The sequence below is a fragment of the Hyperolius riggenbachi genome, chromosome 10, assembly GCF_040937935.1.
Source record: "Hyperolius riggenbachi isolate aHypRig1 chromosome 10, aHypRig1.pri, whole genome shotgun sequence".
Lineage (NCBI taxonomy): Eukaryota > Metazoa > Chordata > Amphibia > Anura > Hyperoliidae > Hyperolius > Hyperolius riggenbachi.
The window spans coordinates 285,824,318-285,845,347 of record NC_090655.1 but is presented as its reverse complement, the minus strand read 5'-3'; the positions used below and the strand labels follow the sequence as shown (position 1 = coordinate 285,845,347).

At 48.1% G+C, this 21,030-nt stretch overlaps 1 protein-coding gene across 1 annotated transcript in view; it reads left to right on the top strand.

The window, feature by feature from the left end:
• Positions 1-20,732, top strand: part of LOC137535545 (uncharacterized) — a 55,999-nt gene extending 35,267 nt beyond the window's left edge. The window contains exon 7 of the mRNA XM_068257378.1: positions 20,568-20,732. Within this exon, the coding sequence (XP_068113479.1) occupies positions 20,568-20,678 (111 nt within the window). The 3' untranslated portion in view covers positions 20,679-20,732. The remainder of the gene's footprint in view (positions 1-20,567) is intronic.
• Positions 20,733-21,030: the final 298 nt, after the last annotated feature.

Genomic DNA, 21,030 nt, shown 5'->3' with positions numbered 1-21,030 from the left:
AACTATGGGACATTATCCAGTAACAGCAAGTGTGTGTCAGGGTGGTGACTTTATTATTCTGTGTGTCAGGTTCCTATTAGTGTTGGGCGAACAGTGTTCGCCACTGTTCGGGTTCTGCAGAACATCACCCTGTTCGGGTGATGTTCGAGTTCGGCCGAACACCTGACGGTGCTCGGCCAAACCGTTCGGCCATATGGCCGAACTAAGAGCGCATGGCCGAACGTTCCCCGAACGTTCGGCTAGCGCTGTGATTGGCCGAACGGGTCACGTGGTTCGGACCCGAACGCGCTCTGATTGGCCGAACTGTCACGTGGTTCGGGTAAATAAATACCCGAACCACGTCATATCTCCGCCATTTGTCTGTGGGTTTAGCTTTGGGTAGGCAGGCAGGGTAGTTCGCGCTCCAGCCACGCTAGCCAGGGTCCCCCCCAGTCATTGTGTGTCACTGCTGGGAACAGTAGTACACCGCTCGTTCAGCCACACTATATAGCATTCTGTGTACTGTTCTGTGTCTGCTGGGAACAGTGGTACACCGCTCGTTCAGCCACACTATATAGCATTCTGTGTACTGTTCTGTGTCTGCTGGGAACAGTGGTACACCGCTCGTTCAGCCACACTATATAGCATTCTGTGTACTGTTCTGTGTCTGCTGGGAACAGTAGTACACCGCTCGTTCAGCCACACTATATAGCATTCTGTGTACTGTTCTGTGTCTGCTGGGAACAGTAGTACACCGCTCGTTCAGCCACACTATATAGCATTCTGTGTACTGTTCTGTGTCTGCTGGGAACAGTAGTACACCGCTCGTTCAGCCACACTATATAGCATTCTGTGTACTGTTCTGTGTCTGCTGGGAATAGTGGTACACCGCTCGTTCAGCCACACTATATAGCATTCTGTGTACTGTTCTGTGTCTGCTGGGAACAGTAGTACACCGCTCGTTCAGCCACACTATATAGCATTCTGTGTACTGTTCTGTGTCTGCTGGGAACAGTAGTACACCGCTCGTTCAGCCACACTATATAGCATTCTGTGTACTGTTCTGTGTCTGCTGGGAACAGTAGTACACCGCTCGTTCAGCCACACTATATAGCATTCTGTGTACTGTTCTGTGTCTGCTGGGAACAGTAGTACACCGCTCGTTCAGCCACACTATATAGCATTCTGTGTACTGTTCTGTGTCTGCTGGGAATAGTGGTACACCGCTCGTTCAGCCACACTATATAGCATTCTGTGTACTGTTCTGTGTCTGCTGGGAACAGTAGTACACCGCTCGTTCAGCCACACTATATAGCATTCTGTGTACTGTTCTGTGTCTGCTGGGAACAGTAGTACACCGCTCGTTCAGCCACACTATATAGCATTCTGTGTACTGTTCTGTGTCTGCTGGGAATAGTGGTACACCGCTCGTTCAGCCACACTATATAGCATTCTGTGTACTGTTCTGTGTCTGCTGGGAACAGTGGTACACCGCTCGTTCAGCCACACTATATAGCATTCTGTGTACTGTTCTGTGTCTGCTGGGAACAGTGGTACACCGCTCGTTCAGCCACACTATATAGCATTCTGTGTACTGTTCTGTGTCTGCTGGGAACAGTAGTACACCGCTCGTTCAGCCACACTATATAGCATTCTGTGTACTGTTCTGTGTCTGCTGGGAACAGTAGTACACCGCTCGTTCAGCCACACTATATAGCATTCTGTGTACTGTTCTGTGTCTGCTGGGAACAGTAGTACACCGCTCGTTCAGCCACACTATATAGCATTCTGTGTACTGTTCTGTGTCTGCTGGGAATAGTGGTACACCGCTCGTTCAGCCACACTATATAGCATTCTGTGTACTGTTCTGTGTCTGCTGGGAACAGTAGTACACCGCTCGTTCAGCCACACTATATAGCATTCTGTGTACTGTTCTGTGTCTGCTGGGAACAGTAGTACACCGCTCGTTCAGCCACACTATATAGCATTCTGTGTACTGTTCTGTGTCTGCTGGGAACAGTAGTACACCGCTCGTTCAGCCACACTATATAGCATTCTGTGTACTGTTCTGTGTCTGCTGGGAACAGTAGTACACCGCTCGTTCAGCCACACTATATAGCATTCTGTGTACTGTTCTGTGTCTGCTGGGAATAGTGGTACACCGCTCGTTCAGCCACACTATATAGCATTCTGTGTACTGTTCTGTGTCTGCTGGGAACAGTAGTACACCGCTCGTTCAGCCACACTATATAGCATTCTGTGTACTGTTCTGTGTCTGCTGGGAACAGTAGTACACCGCTCGTTCAGCCACACTATATAGCATTCTGTGTACTGTTCTGTGTCTGCTGGGAATAGTGGTACACCGCTCGTTCAGCCACACTATATAGCATTCTGTGTACTGTTCTGTGTCTGCTGGGAACAGTGGTACACCGCTCGTTCAGCCACACTATATAGCATTCTGTGTACTGTTCTGTGTCTGCTGGGAACAGTGGTACACCGCTCGTTCAGCCACACTATATAGCATTCTGTGTACTGTTCTGTGTCTGCTGGGAACAGTAGTACACCGCTCGTTCAGCCACACTATATAGCATTCTGTGTACTGTTCTGTGTCTGCTGGGAACAGTAGTACACCGCTCGTTCAGCCACACTATATAGCATTCTGTGTACTGTTCTGTGTCTGCTGGGAACAGTAGTACACCGCTCGTTCAGCCACACTATATAGCATTCTGTGTACTGTTCTGTGTCTGCTGGGAATAGTGGTACACCGCTCGTTCAGCCACACTATATAGCATTCTGTGTACTGTTCTGTGTCTGCTGGGAATAGTGGTACACCGCTCGTTCGCCACTGTATAGCATTGTGCTCTGTGTCGCTGCTGGGAATAGTGGTACACCGCTCACCCGTCACTGTATAGCATTGTGCTCTGTGTCGCTGCTGGGAATAGTGGTACACCGCTCACCCGTCACTGTATAGCATTGTGCTCTGTGTCGCTGCTGGGAATAGTGGTACTGTATAGCATTTCTGTACTGCCACTGTACTGCTGCCAGTCAGCGTGTACTGTAAGGATAAGTGAAATGAGGAAGAAATCCGGTGAAAGAGGGAGGGGCAAGGGAAGAGGTGTTTCCCCTGACGGTTCACGTACAGGCCACAGGGGAGCACCCAAGAAAACCCACTCAATACCGCCCATGTTGTCCAGGACAACAACCCTCACAAATCCAAAAGAACAGGACCAGATAATTACTTGGATGACCTCTCAAGCGTCCAGCAGTGGGTTAAGCAGCACCAGCACATCACGCACGAGGTCCGAGTCCTCAGCCAGTTACAAGGAGCCAGTGGGCACAAAGCTGACACAACCGGCAGCGACACCACGCACACAACTGCCAGATAACCAGTCCGATGAATTACCTCAGGACACAATGGGGTATTCGCAGGAGCTATTCCCAGCCCAACAAACTTCCACCTTTCAAAGGTCAATGGAGGAACAGCCAGAAATGTTGTGCCTGGATTCACAACCGTTAACTGTGGGAAATGCACCGCGCACTGAAATACAAGGCGAGTCCGAAGAGGACTCGGAAACCCAAATCCCAGAGCAATTTGGGCAGGAGGGGTTGCAATTGCAGGAGGTCGGCCGACAAGATCTGGAAGACGACGTTGGAGTGTGCTGCGCAGAGGTTGTTGTGGGGAGCTCTACTCCACGGCGGTGGCCCACAATGACATATGACGAGTTTGAGGAGATGGAAGAGGAGGGTATGGACAATGTGGACAGAGACCCAGATTTTGTTTGTGAACGAGAACATCGCCGTCGTAGCAGCAGCACAGATGAGTCTGTTGAAGAACACACTGCTGCACGAGTTCGCCTTGTGCCACAAGGTAGGCGGCGCGCAATTTCAGGCACCACAAGCGTGGAAGTTCAAGTGAGAGGCAAAAGAGGAGCAAACAGAAATCGCCAGCAAGGAGGCAGGTGCTCCAAAGTCTGGGCTTTCTTTGAAGACTGCACTGAGGATGTTACCATGGCGATTTGCAAGGTGTGCAAGACCCGCCTGAGCAGGGGGAAAAATATTAACAACCTCTCCACCACCAGCATGAGCCGTCACATGCTATCCAAACATCCCACTCTTTGGGCAAACGCGTCAGGACAGGGTACCAGAAACAACACTGCCTCCCTTGGGTTCACCAGACTCACCACCAGACCCGCCTCAGCAGCAGCAGTAGCCCAGCCATTGCGTGGTTCACAACATTCACAAACATCAGACGACGCTGACACTGTCACTTTCCGGAGTAGTGCTCTTGAGGTCTCCCAGTGTTCATCAAACACAACAACCAACAGCCCTTCCGTGTGCAGCGCTACGGTTCAGTTGTCTGTGTCGGAGATGTTTGAGCGCAAGAGGAAATTGCCAGCAAATGACCCCCGGGCCGTGGCAGTAACAGCCAGCATAGCCAAGCTTCTGGCCTGCGAAATGCTGCCATATCGATTGGTGGAGACAAACAGCTTCAAGGGCATGATGTCAGTGGCCATCCCACGTTACGTGGTTCCCAGCCGCTACCACTTTGCACGCTCTGCAGTGCCTGAGTTGCATGAGCACGTGGTCAGCAAAATAACCCGAAGCTTGAAGAATGCCGTTGCCTGCAAGGTTCACCTCACCACTGACACCTGGACGAGTGCGTTCGGCCAGGGTCGATACATCTCCCTTACCGCGCACTGGGTGAACCTTGTGGAGCCTGGCAGCGATTCCTCACCTGCTACGGCACGGGTGTTGCCCACGCCACAAACAGCTGCACCGCCGTCCCTCCCACTGGATAACAGCAGCACCTACTTCTCTGACTCCTTCTCCTCCAACGCATCTCAAAGCTGTACCTCATCCGGAAACGCTAACCCAGCAGCAGTAGGATCGTGGAAGCAGTGCAGCACAGCTGTTGGCATGCGTCAGCAAGCGTTGCTGAAGCTAATCTGCCTTGGGGATAAGCAGCACACAGGGGAGGAAATTTGGAGGGGAATAAAGGAACAGACGGATTTGTGGCTGGCACCGCTGGACCTGAAACCGGGCATGGTTGTGTGTGATAATGGGAGTAATCTCATTCGCGCTTTAAGGTTGGCTAAGCTGACACACATCCCTTGCCTGGCGCACGTGATGAACCTAGTAGTTCAGCGGTTCCTGAGGACATACCCAGGCGTGCCCGATCTGCTGTTGAAGGTGCGTCGAGTGTCCAAACATTGTAGAAATTCCAGTACTGCTTCGGGGGCACTCGCCAAGATGCAGGAGCGCTTCAATCTCCCCCACCATCGCTTGCTGTGTGATGTCCCTACGCGCTGGAATTCTACGCTGCACATGCTAGCCCGCTTTTGCGAGCAGAAGAGTGCAGTGGTCCAGTACATGACGGCGCAGTACCGAGGCGCATCCGGCCAGCTGCCAAGCTTCTGTGGATCCGATTGGGCCAACATGTTGGACCTCTGCCAAGTCCTCCAAAATTTTGAGCAATCCACGTTGCTTGTGAGCAGTGACAACTCTTCAGTCAGCATTACCATACCACTGCTGTGTTTACTGAAGAGGTCGATGTTAAAAATCAAGGAAACAGCTGTCATGATGCAACTGGGGGAATCTGAAGGAGAAAACGATCAGCGTGATGGTACCAACATCAGGCCATCCGCCTCAGGGAACGCTGGCCCCAGCAGCTATGACGAAGAAGAGGAGGAGGAACAGCTGGAGTTGGAGCAGGAATTTCATGCCACCACTGACGAGGGCCAGAGCGGTGCACGTTGGACTTCCACAATTCAACGCGAATGGTCAGCAGAAGCAGACCAGGAGGAAGGTGACGACTATGATGCATCACAACAACTATCACAACGCTCACAAGAGGATGATGAGGATTCTGGTAGGACTCTGGCACACATGGCTCAATTCATGCTAGACTGCATTGAACGTGACCCACGCATTGTGCGCATTCTGGACAACACCAATTACTGGGTTTATACCCTTCTGGATCCACGGTACAAACACAATGTTCCAAAACTGCTTGAAGAAAGAGTCAGACAGGTCAAAATGGAAGAATACCAGCAGGCCCTTGTGGAGACTTTAGAGAGGAGATTGACATCCTCCCCCTCCTCTAGCCAGTTGTACGCAGACAGACTGACTTCCGCAAACCCAGGACGACCAGGAGGGCAGCAAACAACGCAAGCCGCAGCTAGTACCCAAAAGGGAATGGTATCGGCAGTGTCCTTGGAGTGGGAAAATTTTCTGACACCCATGCAGCCGCAGCCCACTGAACAGCAAGCGTGCAGATCCACCTCCAACACCGATCGCCTGGAGAAGATGGTCAAGGACTACATGTCAGATGGCGTAGCTGTGTCGAACCATCCATCTGCACCCTTCAACTATTGGGTATCGAAGCTAGACACCTGGCACGAACTGGCAATGTACGCAATAGAGGTGCTGGCTTGCCCGGCAGCCAGCGTTATGTCGGAACGCTGTTTCAGTGCTGCCGGAGGCATCGTCACAGATCGGCGTATCCGCCTCTCTACAGAAAATGCAGACCGTCTGACTCAAATTAAAATGAATCAATCCTGGATTGGAAATGACTACGCAACACTCCAGGACCCCAACCAAGTAACATGACCAATGAACATCTGGGATGGTGTTGCGTTTCCGGGCCCTGTTTATTGAACCTCTCATCTGTATTACATTTATGACTGCATGGCGGCAAAAAGCATTGCTGCTATATCCGCACGCTTTTTGTCCACATGCAAGGCCTGGGTTGTTGTGTCTCACAAAGCGTGGCCTTCTCCTCCTGCGCCTGCTCCTGTTCCATCACGTCTGCTGCTGCTGGGTTAGCGTTGCCGCGTGGTCCCTGTTTATTGAACCACTTATCTTTATTACATTTATGACTGCATGGCGGTACAAAGCATGCTATCCGCACGCTTCTTGCCCTCATGCAAGGCCTGGGTTGTTGTGTCTCACAAAGCGTGGCCTTCTCCTCCTGCGCCTGCTCCTGTTCCATCACGTCTGCTGCTGCTGGGTTAGCGTTGCCGCGTGGTCCCTGTTTATTGAACCACTTATCTTTATTACATTTATGACTGCATGGCGGTACAAAGCATGCTATCCGGACGCTTCTTGCCCTCATGCAAGGCCTGGGTTGTTGTGTCTCACAAAGCGTGGCCTTCTCCTCCTGCGCCTCCTCCTGTTCCATCACGTCTGCTGCTGCTGGGTTAGCGTTGCCGCGTGGTCCCTGTTTATTGAACCACTTATCTTTATTACATTTATGACTGCATGGCGGTACAAAGCATGCTATCCGCACGCTTCTTGCCCTCATGCAAGGCCTGGGTTGTTGTGTCTCACAAAGCGTGGCCTTCTCCTCCTGCGCCTGCTCCTGTTCCATCACGTCTGCTGCTGCTGGGTTAGCGTTGCCGCGTGGTCCCTGTTTATTGAACCACTTATCTTTATTACATTTATGACTGCATGGCGGTACAAAGCATGCTATCCGCACGCTTCTTGCCCTCATGCAAGGCCTGGGTTGTTGTGTCTCACAAAGCGTGGCCTTCTCCTCCTGCGCCTCCTCCTGTTCCATCACGTCTGCTGCTGCTGGGTTAGCGTTGCCGCGTGGTCCCTGTTTATTGAACCACTTATCTTTATTACATTTATGACTGCATGGCGGTACAAAGCATGCTATCCGCACGCTTCTTGCCCTCATGCAAGGCCTGGGTTGTTGTGTCTCACAAAGCGTGGCCTTCTCCTCCTGCGCCTGCTCCTGTTCCATCACGTCTGCTGCTGCTGGGTTAGCGTTGCCGCGTGGTCCCTGTTTATTGAACCACTTATCTTTATTACATTTATGACTGCATGGCGGTACAAAGCATGCTATCCGCACGCTTCTTGCCCTCATGCAAGGCCGGGGTTGTTGTGTCTCACAAAGCGTGGCCTTCTTCTCCTCCTGCGCCACCCTCCTCCTGTTCCATCACGTGTGCTGCTGCTGGGTTAGCATTACCGGTCCCTTTTCCTGGAACCTCTTATATGTATTACATTTATGACTGCATGCCGACAAAAAACATGTTACCTGTGCAAAGAAAACAGACATTTCCCGCATTTAAAAGACAGTTTTCCCTTTGAAACTTTAAAATCGATTTTCTCAAAAACTATAAGCTCTTTTTGCTAATTTTTTTTTCCTCTTGTACCCACTCCCAAGGTGCACATACCCTGTAAATTTGGGGTATGTAGCATGCAAGGAGGCTTTACAAACCACAAAAGTTCGGGTCCCCATTGACTTCCATTATGTTCGGAGTTCGGGTCGAACACCCGAACATCGCGGCCATGTTCGGCCTGTTCGGCCCGAACCCGAACATCTAGATGTTCGCCCAACACTAGTTCCTATAAGGTGTCATGATGTCACTATCTATTTCTCCATGGAGGAGGGGCAGTATATAGGAGAACAGCAGGACCTCTACAAGGACGCCATGATGGAGAATCAGCCGCCCCTCACATCACCGGGTAAGAGGAGACTTTCATTTATAACAAAGCAGAGAGCAGTACTTGGGGTCCACCTAGATCCCCCATCATCTGATAATCACATAGAGACAATGTATTCAGTCAGTGTGTGTGTGTTTCCTACAGATGTATCCAGTAACAGAAACCCACCAGAGAGATGTACAGGTCCTCTTTATTCCCAGGATTGTCCACCTAGATCCCCCATCATCTGATAATCACATAGAGACAATGTATTCAGTCAGTGTGTGTGTCTCCTACAGATGTATCCAGTAACAGAAACCCACCAGAGAGATGTACAGGTCCTCTTTATTCCCAGGATTGTCCACCTAGATCCCCCATCATCTGATAATCACATAGAGACAATGTATTCAGTCAGTGTGTGTGTTTCCTACAGATGTATCCAGTAACAGAAACCCACCAGAGAGATGTACAGGTCCTCTTTATTCCCAGGATTGTCCACCTAGATCCTCCATCATCTGATAATCACATAGAGACAATGTATTCAGTCAGTGTGTGTGTGTTTCCTACAGATGTATCCAGTAACAGAAACCCACCAGAGAGATGTACAGGTCCTCTTTATTCCCAGGATTGTCCACCTAGATCCCCCATCATCTGATAATCACATAGAGACAATGTATTCAGTCAGTGTGTGTGTCTCCTACAGATGTATCCAGTAACAGAAACCCACCAGAGAGATGTACAGGTCCTCTTTATTCCCAGGATTGTCCACCTAGATCCCCCATCATCTGATAATCACATAGAGACAATGTATTCAGTCAGTGTGTGTGTTTCCTACAGATGTATCCAGTAACAGAAACCCACCAGAGAGATGTACAGGTCCTCTTTATTCCCAGGATTGTCCACCTAGATCCCCATCATCTGATAATCACATAGAGACAATGTATTCAGTCAGTGTGTGTGTTTCCTACAGATGTATCCAGTAACAGAAACCCACCAGAGAGATGTACAGGTCCTCTTTATTCCCAGGATTGTCCACCTAGATCCCCCATCATCTGATCAACACATAGACAATGTATTCAGTCAGTGTGTGTGTTTCCTACAGATGTATCCAGTAACAGAAACCCACCAGAGAGATGTACAGGTCCTCTTTATTCCCAGGATTGTCCACCTAGATCCCCCATCATCTGATAAACACATAGAGACAATGTATTCAGTCAGTGTGTGTGTTTCCTACAGATGTATCCAGTAACAGAAACCCACCCGAGAGATGTACAGGTCCTCTTTATTCCCAGGATTGTCCAGCTAGATCCCCCATCATCTGATAATCACATAGAGACAATGTATTCCATCAGTGTGTGTGTTTCCTACAGATGTATCCAGTAACAGAAACCCACCAGAGAGATGTACAGGTCCTCTTTATTCCCAGGATTATCCACCTAGATACCTCATCATCTGATAATCACATAGAGACAATGTATTCAGTCAGTGTGTGTGTTTCCTACAGATGTATCCAGTAACAGAAACCCACCAGAGAGATGTACAGGTCCTCTTTATTCCCACAATTGTCCCCCTAGATCCCCCATCATCTGATAATCACATAGAGACAATGTATTCAGTCAGTGTGTGTGTTTCCTACAGATGTATCCAGTAACAGAGACGCACCAGAGAGATGTATAGGTCCTCTTTATTCCCAGGATTGTCCACCTAGATCCCCCATCGTCTGATAATCACATAGAGACAATGTATTCAGCCAGTGTGTGTGTTTCCTACAGATGTCTCCAGTAACAGCAACCCACCAGAGAGATGTACAGGTCCTCTTTATTCCCAGGATTGCCCACCTAGATCCCCCATCATCTGATAATCACATAGAGACAATGTATTCAGTCAGTGTGTGTGTTTCCTACAGATGTATCCAGTAACAGAAACCCACCAGAGAGATGTACAGGTCCTCTTTATTCCCACAATTGTCCCCCTAGATCCCCCATCATCTGATAATCACATAGAGACAATGTATTCAGTCAGTGTGTGTGTTTCCTACAGATGTATCCAGTAACAGAGACGCACCAGAGAGATGTATAGGTCCTCTTTATTCCCAGGATTGTCCACCTAGATCCCCCATCGTCTGATAATCACATAGAGACAATGTATTCAGTCAGTGTGTGTGTTTCCTACAGATGTATCCAGTAACAGAAACCCACCAGAGAGAGGTACAGGTCCTCTTTATTCCCGGGATTGTCCACCTAGATCCCCCATCATCTGATAATCACATAGAGGCAATGTATTCAGTCAGTGTGTGTGTTTCCTACAGATGTATCCAGTAACAGAAACCCAGCAGAGAGATGTACAGGTCCTCTTTATTCCCAGGATTGCCCACCTAGATCCTCCATCATCTGATAAACATAGAAACAATGTATTCAGTCAGTGTGTGTGTTTCCTACAGATGTATCCAGTAACAGAAACCCAGCAGAGAGATGTACAGGTCCTCTTTATTCCCAGGATTGCCCACCTAGATCCCCCATCGTCTGATAATCACATAGAGACAATGTATTCAGTCAGTGTGTGTGTTTCCTACAGATGTATCCAGTAACAGAAACCCACCAGAGAGATGTACAGGTCCTCTTTATTCCCAGGATTGTCCACCTAGATCCTCCATCATCTGATAATCACATAGAGACAATGTATTCAGTCAGTGTGTGTGTTTCCTACAGATGTATCCAGTAACAGAAACCCACCAGAGAGAGGTACAGGTCCTCTTTATTCCCGGGATTGTCCACCTAGATCCCCCATCATCTGATAATCACATAGAGACAATGTATTCAGTCAGTGTGTGTGTGTTTCCTACAGATGTATCCAGTAACAGAAACCCACCAGAGAGATGTACAGGTCCTCTTTATTCCCAGGATTGCCCACCTAGATCCCCCATCATCTGATAATCACATAGAGACAATGTATTCAGTCAGTGTGTGTGTTTCCTACAGATGTATCCAGTAACAGAAACCCAGCAGAGAGATGTACAGGTCCTCTTTATTCCCAGGATTGTCCACCTAGATCCCCCATCATCTGATAATCACATAGAGACAATGTATTCAGTCAGTGTGTGTGTTTCCTACAGATGTATCCAGTAACAGAAACCCACCAGAGAGATCTACAGGTCCTCTTTATTCCCAGGATTGTCCACCTAGATCCCCCATCATCTGATAATCACATAGAGACAATGTATTCAGTCAGTGTGTGTGTTTCCTACAGATGTATCCAGTAACAGAGACCCACCAGAGAGATGTACAGGTCCTCTTTATTCCCAGGATTGCCCACCTAGGTCCCCCATCATCTGATAAACACATAGAGACAAGGTATTCAGTCAGTGTGTGTGTTTCCTACAGATGTATCCAGTAACAGGAACCCACCAGAGAGATGTACAGGTCCTCTTTATTCCCAGGATTGCCCACCTAGATCCCCCATCATCTGATAATCACATAGAGACAATGGAAGTTTCTTGCAGAGGAATCCCAGTATAATCAGCCATTATGAGGATCCTCAGTGTGGCTGATTCCCTGTAGACATCTGTTGTACAGAACGTTGCTGCACAATCTCACTGTTGTTACTCCTCAGGTGGGAAGCTGGAAATATAAACAAATGATGGTGCAGAATGTTGTAGAATAGGAGGCGCTGTCACTGACCCCCAGGAGTGACTAAGTGACAGGGCAGCTCCGCCCACAATAGTAGTGACCACCGTGTACCAGCTTCAGCCAACTATAGTGCCAATACCAATGTAGTACCACAGCCGGCTACACCAGGATAAACAATCAGATCACCAGAATATTGGGCAGAAATAAACATCTATATATAAAGCTGCAGATCCGGCCCTCAGAGTCCTTAGCATTGCATAACTTCATATCCACATTACTGTAAACTCAGCACAATGCCCACATAGTGTAAATCCACCAGTATAGCAGAGATACACAGAATTGCACTCGCATGCAGTGCTGCTCATCCAGATTCCGGATATCCGGGCAACCCAGATATCTGACCTTTTTTCAGCTATCCGATTCGGATTCGGATTCTGGATTTTTTTTTCAAACCTGGATAGCTATCTGCGGATATTTGGTCGCATACCCCGGATATCCGCGGATATCAGGCGGATATCCGGATCCGAATACTGTAACTAAGGAGATGACATCACTTAGCCAATCAGAGGGCTCCCAGCAGAAGCCCTAGCAACCAATCACAGAAGGGAACCTTGGCCAGCCCCACCTGACCTCATTGAGCCAATCAGAGGGCTCCCAGCCTAAGCCCTGGCCCCCAATCACAGAAGGGAACCCTGGCCATCCCCCTGTGGGTGCCATGATGAGAAATATCGTCCTGTGTGACTGCTCAGTCACTGAGAGACATGCTGCAGTGCTGCTGGCCTAGCAGTGCTGTATACAGTGATAAACCTAAAGCTTTTCAGTGATTAACCCCTTCACTATCACTACACTATTGTTGTATTGTTAATTAGCTTGATTTCATTGTGTGACAGTCAGAGTGTGTGCTGTGCTGCAGGGCTGCTGCAGCTGCTATGTGTCTGTGTGTGTGCTGTGCACAGACCAGGCCAGCTGCTGCCTGCTGGCCAGCTATTAGCCTTAGCTAGCTACAGTATAGGTTAGGGATTAGGGAATAGGATTACTGTGTTATTGTGTAGTTAGTACTGTAGTACTGCAGTCAGTGCTAGTAGTTGTTAGAGTAGTAGTACTACTGTGTTAGCTTACTACAGAACTGCTGTGCTGCTGAGCAGTGCCAGTGTGACAGTTAGTGTCTTCTCCTCTGCTGTCTGACTGTCACTCGGCACGTGGCACTTGGCCCTTGGCACGTGTCACTTGGCACGTGTCACATGCCAAGTGCTACGTGACACGTGCCAAGTGACACAAGCCAAGTGCCATGTGCCAAGTGCCACGTGCGGCATGCTTCTGGCACATGTTACACCTGCTGCTACTGCTGCTGCATTGCCCTGCTCCTGCTGCCTTTGCTGCTCCCACCACCAGGGGCCAGGCCTGCTGTGCTGATACCACCTATATTTAACCCAAAACACAATTGCTGCGTAATTTTTTGGAGGTGTCTTGGCTGAAAACTGTCATGTCCCAGTTGCGCGGTTGGAGTTTGGACACAATGTGGGCTGCACGACCGCTGTCTGGAACCTAGGCCTGATGTTAACCACTTCCCGACCGCCGTATAGACAATTGGCGGCCGGGAAGTGGACCCCGCAAGGACCGCCGTATTGACAAATGGCGGCGGTCCTTGTAAGGGCATGAGCGGCGCGATCGCGTCATTCGATTGGCCGCCTGCCCTGGACTCCGCCCCCTTGCGCTGTAACCCTCCGGCCGTTCGGAAGCGCCGGCGGGTTACTAGCACCCGGATCGCCGCATACAAAGTGTATAATACACTTTGTAATGTTTACAAAGTTTATTATACGGGCTGCCTCCTGCCCTGGTGGTCCCAATGTCCGAGGGACCACCAGGGCAGGCTGCAGCCACCCTATGTCGCACCCAAGCACACTGATTCCCCCCCCCCCCCTGCCCCAGATCGCCCACAGCACCCCTCAGACCCCCCCCTGCCCACCCCCCAGACCCCTGTTTGCACCCAATCACCCCCCTAATCACCCATCAATTACTCCCTGTCACTATCTGTCAACGCTATTTTTTTTACCCCATACCTCCTGATCACCCCCCCCCCCTCCTGATCACCCCCCCCACCCCTCAGATTCTCCCCAGACCCCCCCCCCCAGACACCCCCCCCCCCTGTGTACTGTATGCATCTATCCCCCTGATCACCTGTCAATCACCTGTCAATCACCTGTCAATCACCCATCAATCACCCATTAATCACCCATCAATCACCCCCTGTCACTGCCACCCATCAATCAGCCCCTAACCTGCCCCTTGCGGGCAATCTGATCACCCACCCACACCAATAGATCGCCCGCAGATCCGACGTCAGATCACCTCCCAAGTGCAGTGTTTACATCTGTTCTATACCCTAAACACCCACTAATTACCCATCAATCACCCCCTGTCACTGCTACCTATCAGATTAGACCCCTATCTGCCCCTAGGGCACTCAATCACCCGCCCACACCCTCAGACCCCAGCCCTGATCACCTCGCCAGTGCATTGCTTGCATCTATTCCCCCCTCTAATCACACCTTGAGACACCCATCAATCACCTCCTGTCACCCCCTAGCACACCTACTGTTACCCATCAGATCAGACCCTAATCTGCCCCTTGCGGGCACCCAATCACCCGCCTACACGCTCAGATTGCCCTCAGACCCCCCCTTATCAATTCGCCAGTGCAATATTTACTTCTGTTGTTCCCTGTAATAACCCACTGATTACCTGTCAATCACCTATCAATCACCCATCAATCACCCCCTGTCACTGCCACCCATCAATCACCCCCTGTCACTGCCACCCATCAATCAGCCCCTAACCTGCCCCTTGCGGGCAACCTGATCACCCACCCACACCAATAGATCGCCCGCAGATCCGACGTCCGATCACCTCCCAAGTGCAGTGTTTACATCTGTTCTCTACCCTAAACACCCACTAATTACCCATCAATCACCCATCAATCACCCCCTATCACCACCTGTCACTGTTACCCATCAGATCAGACCCTAATCTGCTTCTTGCGGGCACCCAATCACCCGCCTTCACGCTCAGATTGCCCTCAGACCCCCCCTTATCAATTCGCCAGTGCAATATTTACATCTGTTCTTCCCTGTAATATCCCACTGATTACCTGTCAATCACCTGTCAATCACCTATCAATCACCCATCAATCACCCCCTGTCACTGCCACCTATCAATCACCCCCTGTCACTGCCACCCATCAATCAGCCCCTAACCTGCCCCTTGCGGGCAATCTGATCACCCACCCACACCAATAGATCGCCTGCAGATCCGATGTCCGATCACCTCCCAAGTGCAGTGTTTACATCTGTTCTCTACCCTAAACACCCAATAATTACCCATCAATCACCCATCAATCACCCCCTATCACCACCTGCCACTGTTACCCATCAGATCAGACCCTAATCTGCCCCTTGTGGGCACCCAATCACCCGCCTTCATGCTCAGATTGTCCTCAGACCCTCTTATCAATTCGCCAGTGCAATATTTACATCTCTTCTTCCCTGTAATAACCCACAGATCACCTGTCAATAACCTGCCCCTTGCGGGCAATCTGATCACCCACCCACACCAATAGATCGCCTGCAGATCCGACATCAGATCACCTCCCAAGTGCAGTGTTTACATCTGTTCCCTACCCCTAACACCCATTAATTACCCATCAATCACCCCCTGTCACTGCTACCTATCAGATTAGACCCCTATCTGCCCCTAGGGCACTCAATCACCCGCCCACATCCTCAGACCCCAGCCCTGATCACCTCGCCAGTGCATTGCTTTCCCCTCTAACCACCCCCTGAGACACCCATCAATCACCTCCTGTCACCCCCCTAGCACTCCTATCCATCAGATCAGGCCCAATACAACCTGTCATCTAAAAGGCCACCCTGCTTATAACTGGTTCCACAAAATTCGCCCCCTCATAGACCACCTGTCATCAAAATTTGCAGATGCTTATACCCCTGAACAGTCATTTTGAAACACTTGGTTTCCAGACTACTCACGGTTTTGGGCCCGTAAAATGCCAGGGCGGTATAGGAACCCCACAAGTGACCCCATTTTAGAAAAAAGACACCCCAAGGTATTCTGTGAGGTGTATGACGAGTTCATAGAAGATTTTATTTTTTGTCAAAAGTTAGCGGAAATTGATTTTTATTGTTTTTTTTTCACAAAGTGTCATTTTTCACTAACTTGTGACAAAAAATAAATTCTTCTATGAACTCACCATACTCCTAACGAAATACCTTTGGGTGTCTTCTTTCTAGAATGGGGTCATTTGTGGGGTTCCTATACTGCCCTGGCATTTTAGGGGCCCTAAACCGTGAGGAGTAGTCTAGAAAACAAATGCCTCAAAATGACCTGTGAATAGGACGTTGGACCCCTTAGCGCACCTAGGCTGCAAAAAAGTGTCACACATGTGGTACCGCTGTACTCAGGAAAAGTAGTATAATGTGTTTTGGGGTGTATTTTTACACATACCCATGCTGGGTGGGAGAAATATCTCTGTAAATGGACAATTGTGTGTAAAAAAAATGAAACACTTGTCATTTACAGAGATATAAAAATACACCCCAAAACACATTATACTACTTCTCCTGAGTACGGCGGTACCACATGTGTGGCACTTTTTTTACACCATAAGTACGCTAAGGGGCCCAAAGTCCAATGAGTGCCTTTAGGATTTCACGGGTCATTTTTGTTTCAAGACTACTCCTCACGGTTTAGGGCCCCTAAAATGCCAGGGCAGTATAGGAACCCCACTAATGACCCCATTTTAGAAAGAAGACACCCCAAGGTATTCCATTAGGAGTATGGTGAGTTCATAGAAGATTTTATTTTTTGTCACAAGTTAGCGGAAAATGACACTTTGTGAAAAATAACAATTAAAATCAATTTCCGCTAACTTGTGACAAAAAAATAAAAACTTCTATGAACTCACCATACTCCTAATGGAATACCTTGGGGTGTCTTCTTTCTAAAATGGGGTCATTAGTGGGGTTCCTATATTGCCCTGGCATTTTAGGGGCCCTAAACCGTGAGGAGTAGTCTTGAAACAAAAATGACCTGTAAAAATCCTAAAGGTACTCATTGGACTTTGGGCCCCTTAGCGCAGTTAGGGTGCAAAAAAGTGCCACACATGTGGTATCGCCGTACTCGAGAGAAGTAGTATAATGTGTTTTGGGGTGTATTTTTACACATACCCATGCTGGGTGGGAGAAATACCTCTGTAAATGACAATCTTTTGATTTTTTTACACACAATTGTCCATTTACAGAGTTATTTCTCCCACCCAGCATGGGTATGTGTAAAAATACACCCCAAAACACATTGTACTACTTCTCTCGAGTACGGCGATACCACATGTGTGGCACTTTTTTTGCACCCTAACTGCGCTAAGGGTCCCAAAGTCCAATGAGTACCTTTAGAATTTCACAGGTCATTTTGAGAAATTTTGTTTCAAGACTACTCCTCACGGTTTAGGGCCCCTAAAATGCCCGGACAGTATAGGAACCCCACAAATGACCCCATTTTAGAAAGAAGACACCCCAAGGTATTCCGTTAGTAGTATGGTGAGTTCATAGAAGATTTTATTTTTTTGTCACAAGTTAGCGGAAATTGATTTTTATTGGGTTTTTTCACAAAGTGTCATTTTCCACTAACTTGTGACAAAAAATAAAATCTTCTATGGACTCACCGTACTACTAACGAAATACCTTGGGGTGTCTTCTTTCTAAAATGGGGTCACTTGTGGGGTTCCTATACTGTCCTGGCATTTTAGGGGCCCTAAACCGTGAGGAGTAGTCTTGAAACGAAATTTCTCAAAATGACCTGTGAAATCCTAAAGGTACTCATTGGACTTTGGGCCCCTTAGCGCAGTTAGGGTGCAAAAAAGTGCCACACAGGTGGTATCGCCGTACTCAGGAGAAGTAGTATAATGTGTTTTGGGGTGTATTTTTACACATACCCATGATGAGTGGGAGAAATCTCTCTGTAAATGGACAATTGTGTGTAAAAAAAATGAAAAAATTGTCATTTACAGAGATATTTCTCCCACCCAGCATGGGTATGTGTAAAAATACACCCCAAAACACATTATACTACTTCTACTAAGTATGGCAATACCACATGTGTGGCACTTTTTTGCAGCCTAACTGTGCTAAGGGGCCCAAAGTCCAATGAGCACCTTTAGGCTTTACAGGGGTGCTTACAAATTAGCACCCCCCAAAATGCAAGGACAGTAAACACACCCCACAAATGACCCCATTTTGGAAAGTAGACACTTCAAGGTATTCATGGTGAGTCCGTGGCAGATTCCATTTTTCTTTGGTCGCAAGTTAGAAGAAATGGAAATTTTTTTTTTATTTTTTTTTGTCACAAAGTGTAATTTTCCGCTTACTTGTGACAAAAAATAATATCTTCTATGAACTCACCATGCCTCTCAGTGAATACTTTGGGATGTCTTCTTTCCAAAATGGGGTCATTTGGGGGGTATTTGTACTATCCTGGAATTCTAGCCCCTCATGAAACATGACAGGTGCTCAGAAAAGTCATAGATGCTTGAAAATGGGAAAATTCACTTTTTGCACCATAGTTTGTAAACTCCATAACTTTTACCCAAACCAATAAATATACACTGAATGGTTTTTTTTTATCAAAAACATGTTTGTCCACATTTTTCGCGCTGCATGTATACAGAAATTTTACTTTATTTGAAAAATGTCAGCACAGAAAGTAAAAAATATCATTTTTTGACAAAATTCATGTCTTTTTTGATGAATATAATAAAAAGTAAAAATCGCAGCAGCAATCAAATAGCACCAAAAGAAAGCTGTATTAGGGACAAGAAAAGGAGGTAAAATTCATTTAGGTGGTAGGTTGTATGAGCGAGCAATAAACCGTGAAAGCTGCAGTGGTCTGAATGGAAAAAAAGTGCCTGGTCCTTAAGGGGGGTAAAGCCCACGGTCCTCAAGTGGTTAATTGACAGCCATTTGTTTTTTGGGGGGAGGATTTTAAGTCCCCACATCATCAATGAGTGTTTCCATTTCAAAAATAATGATGCTACATGCCTCATTTACCCTAAAAAACATTTTTAAAGCAATGTAAAGGCCACTTCCGTTTTTTCTATCCAGATATCTGAATCCAGCCGGATACTGAGGTCGGATATCTGGTTTGGATTCGGATTGGAAAATTTTGAACTCTAATATCTGACCCGGATCTGATATCTGGGTATCCGGATCCGGGTCAATCCGGATTTTGAAAAGGGGTATCTGAGCAGCACTGCTCGCATGCAGTGCCTGTACAGTAAACAGTCCATGTTCTGGGACCACATCCGGCCAAGTGTCTCAGAACTGTCATTATGAGTCCGTCTCCCAGGCCCAACCAATGTGCATTGCTGGACAACTCAGCTCATCAATGCCTGAGGATCATCATGATTGTAGATTTTACGGGGATTTGCCTGCTGGGACTGCATTACAATATAAGGACAAAGTATTGTTTAGCTTACCACAAGAAAATGATGCGTGCTCAAACACCAAGTTTAACCCTAACTAATCTGGCTTTGCAAATCTGCCCTAATTGGCTATTCATGAGGCAATGCTCAGGCAAATATGCATTTGCTTTCGCATGCCAAACTATGCAGGGTCAAAAACCAATACCGCAAAGCGGTTGCCCTGCGGGAATTAGTTCATGCTATATTAGCACTATCCAGGAGCGCCACGGGGAGGCTTCCCGATGCCCCCATACAACTGGGGGGGCCACGGGGCCCCAAGCTCTCTCACTGCCTGGGAACCACAGCGGCACCCCGGAGGAGGAGGCTGGGTGGCGCAGGCGACCCCCCCAAGCGTAGCCAGCGCCGGGGAGAGCCGTCCGCACCCACCTCCCAATATTAAAAACAGGCACTTACCTTAACGTCCATTGCATTCTGCTACATGCACATTAACTTGGGGGCACCACATGGGAAAGGAGTGTAGCATGGGTCACCCCGAGCTTTGGAGCTCAGGGCTGGGCTTGCGAAAGCAAATGCATATTTGCATGAGTTATGCCTCATGAATAGCCAATTAAGCAAAATTTGCAAAGCCAGATTTGTTAGGGTTAAACTTGGTGTTTGATGCACACATACATTTCTCTTTGATGCAAAGTATTGTTTAGTCTGAATTATTGTGGTTACATTGGGGACTGAGACACTGGAGGGGGCTGATTACCTATATAGTGTAACTTTTCTCAAGCCAAAGGTATTGGCTGCCTGTAATGAGCACAACCTTCTGCAGTTCTCTGTCAGGCTGACAACTAGTGATGGTCAGTGACATGCCAATATCTCTGAGATGGTGCAAATTGTATGCTAATTATATGCAAAGTTATGCACCTGCTGCATTTGGTCCATTTCTAATCTGCATCAACTTGGAATTATCAGCAGCTCACTGACCCTCCCTAATGATAATTGCTCCTCCCCTCATAATTCTCTAACAGGAAGTGATGATGTTTCTCTATTTGCAGCATGGAGTCCCGGCATCAGAAACCTCTCAGAGACTCATCTCTCTGTATCCACAGACTGTACAATGGATGATGAGGTCACTGGACAAGAGTCTCCTGCAGATATCCTGGTGACCCCAAATATTCCCCCAGACTCCCCTCACCTGTCTAACCCTGAGGGGTCTTATACCCAGCACAGCTCTCCCCCTGCTGGAGGGTCTTATTCCTGTTCCAGCTTGTTAGACATGAGAGATATCACACTGGTGAGAAGCCCTATTCATGTGCTGAGTGTGGGAAAAGTTTTGCTTATAAATCAGCTCTTGTCACACATGAGAGATCTCACACTGGGGAGAAGCCCTATTCATGTGCTGAATGTGGGAAATGTTTTGTACAGAAATCAGCTCTTGTAACACATGAGAGATCTCACACTGGTGAAAAGCCCTATTCATGTGCTGAGTGTGGGAAATGTTTTGGGCAGAAATCACAT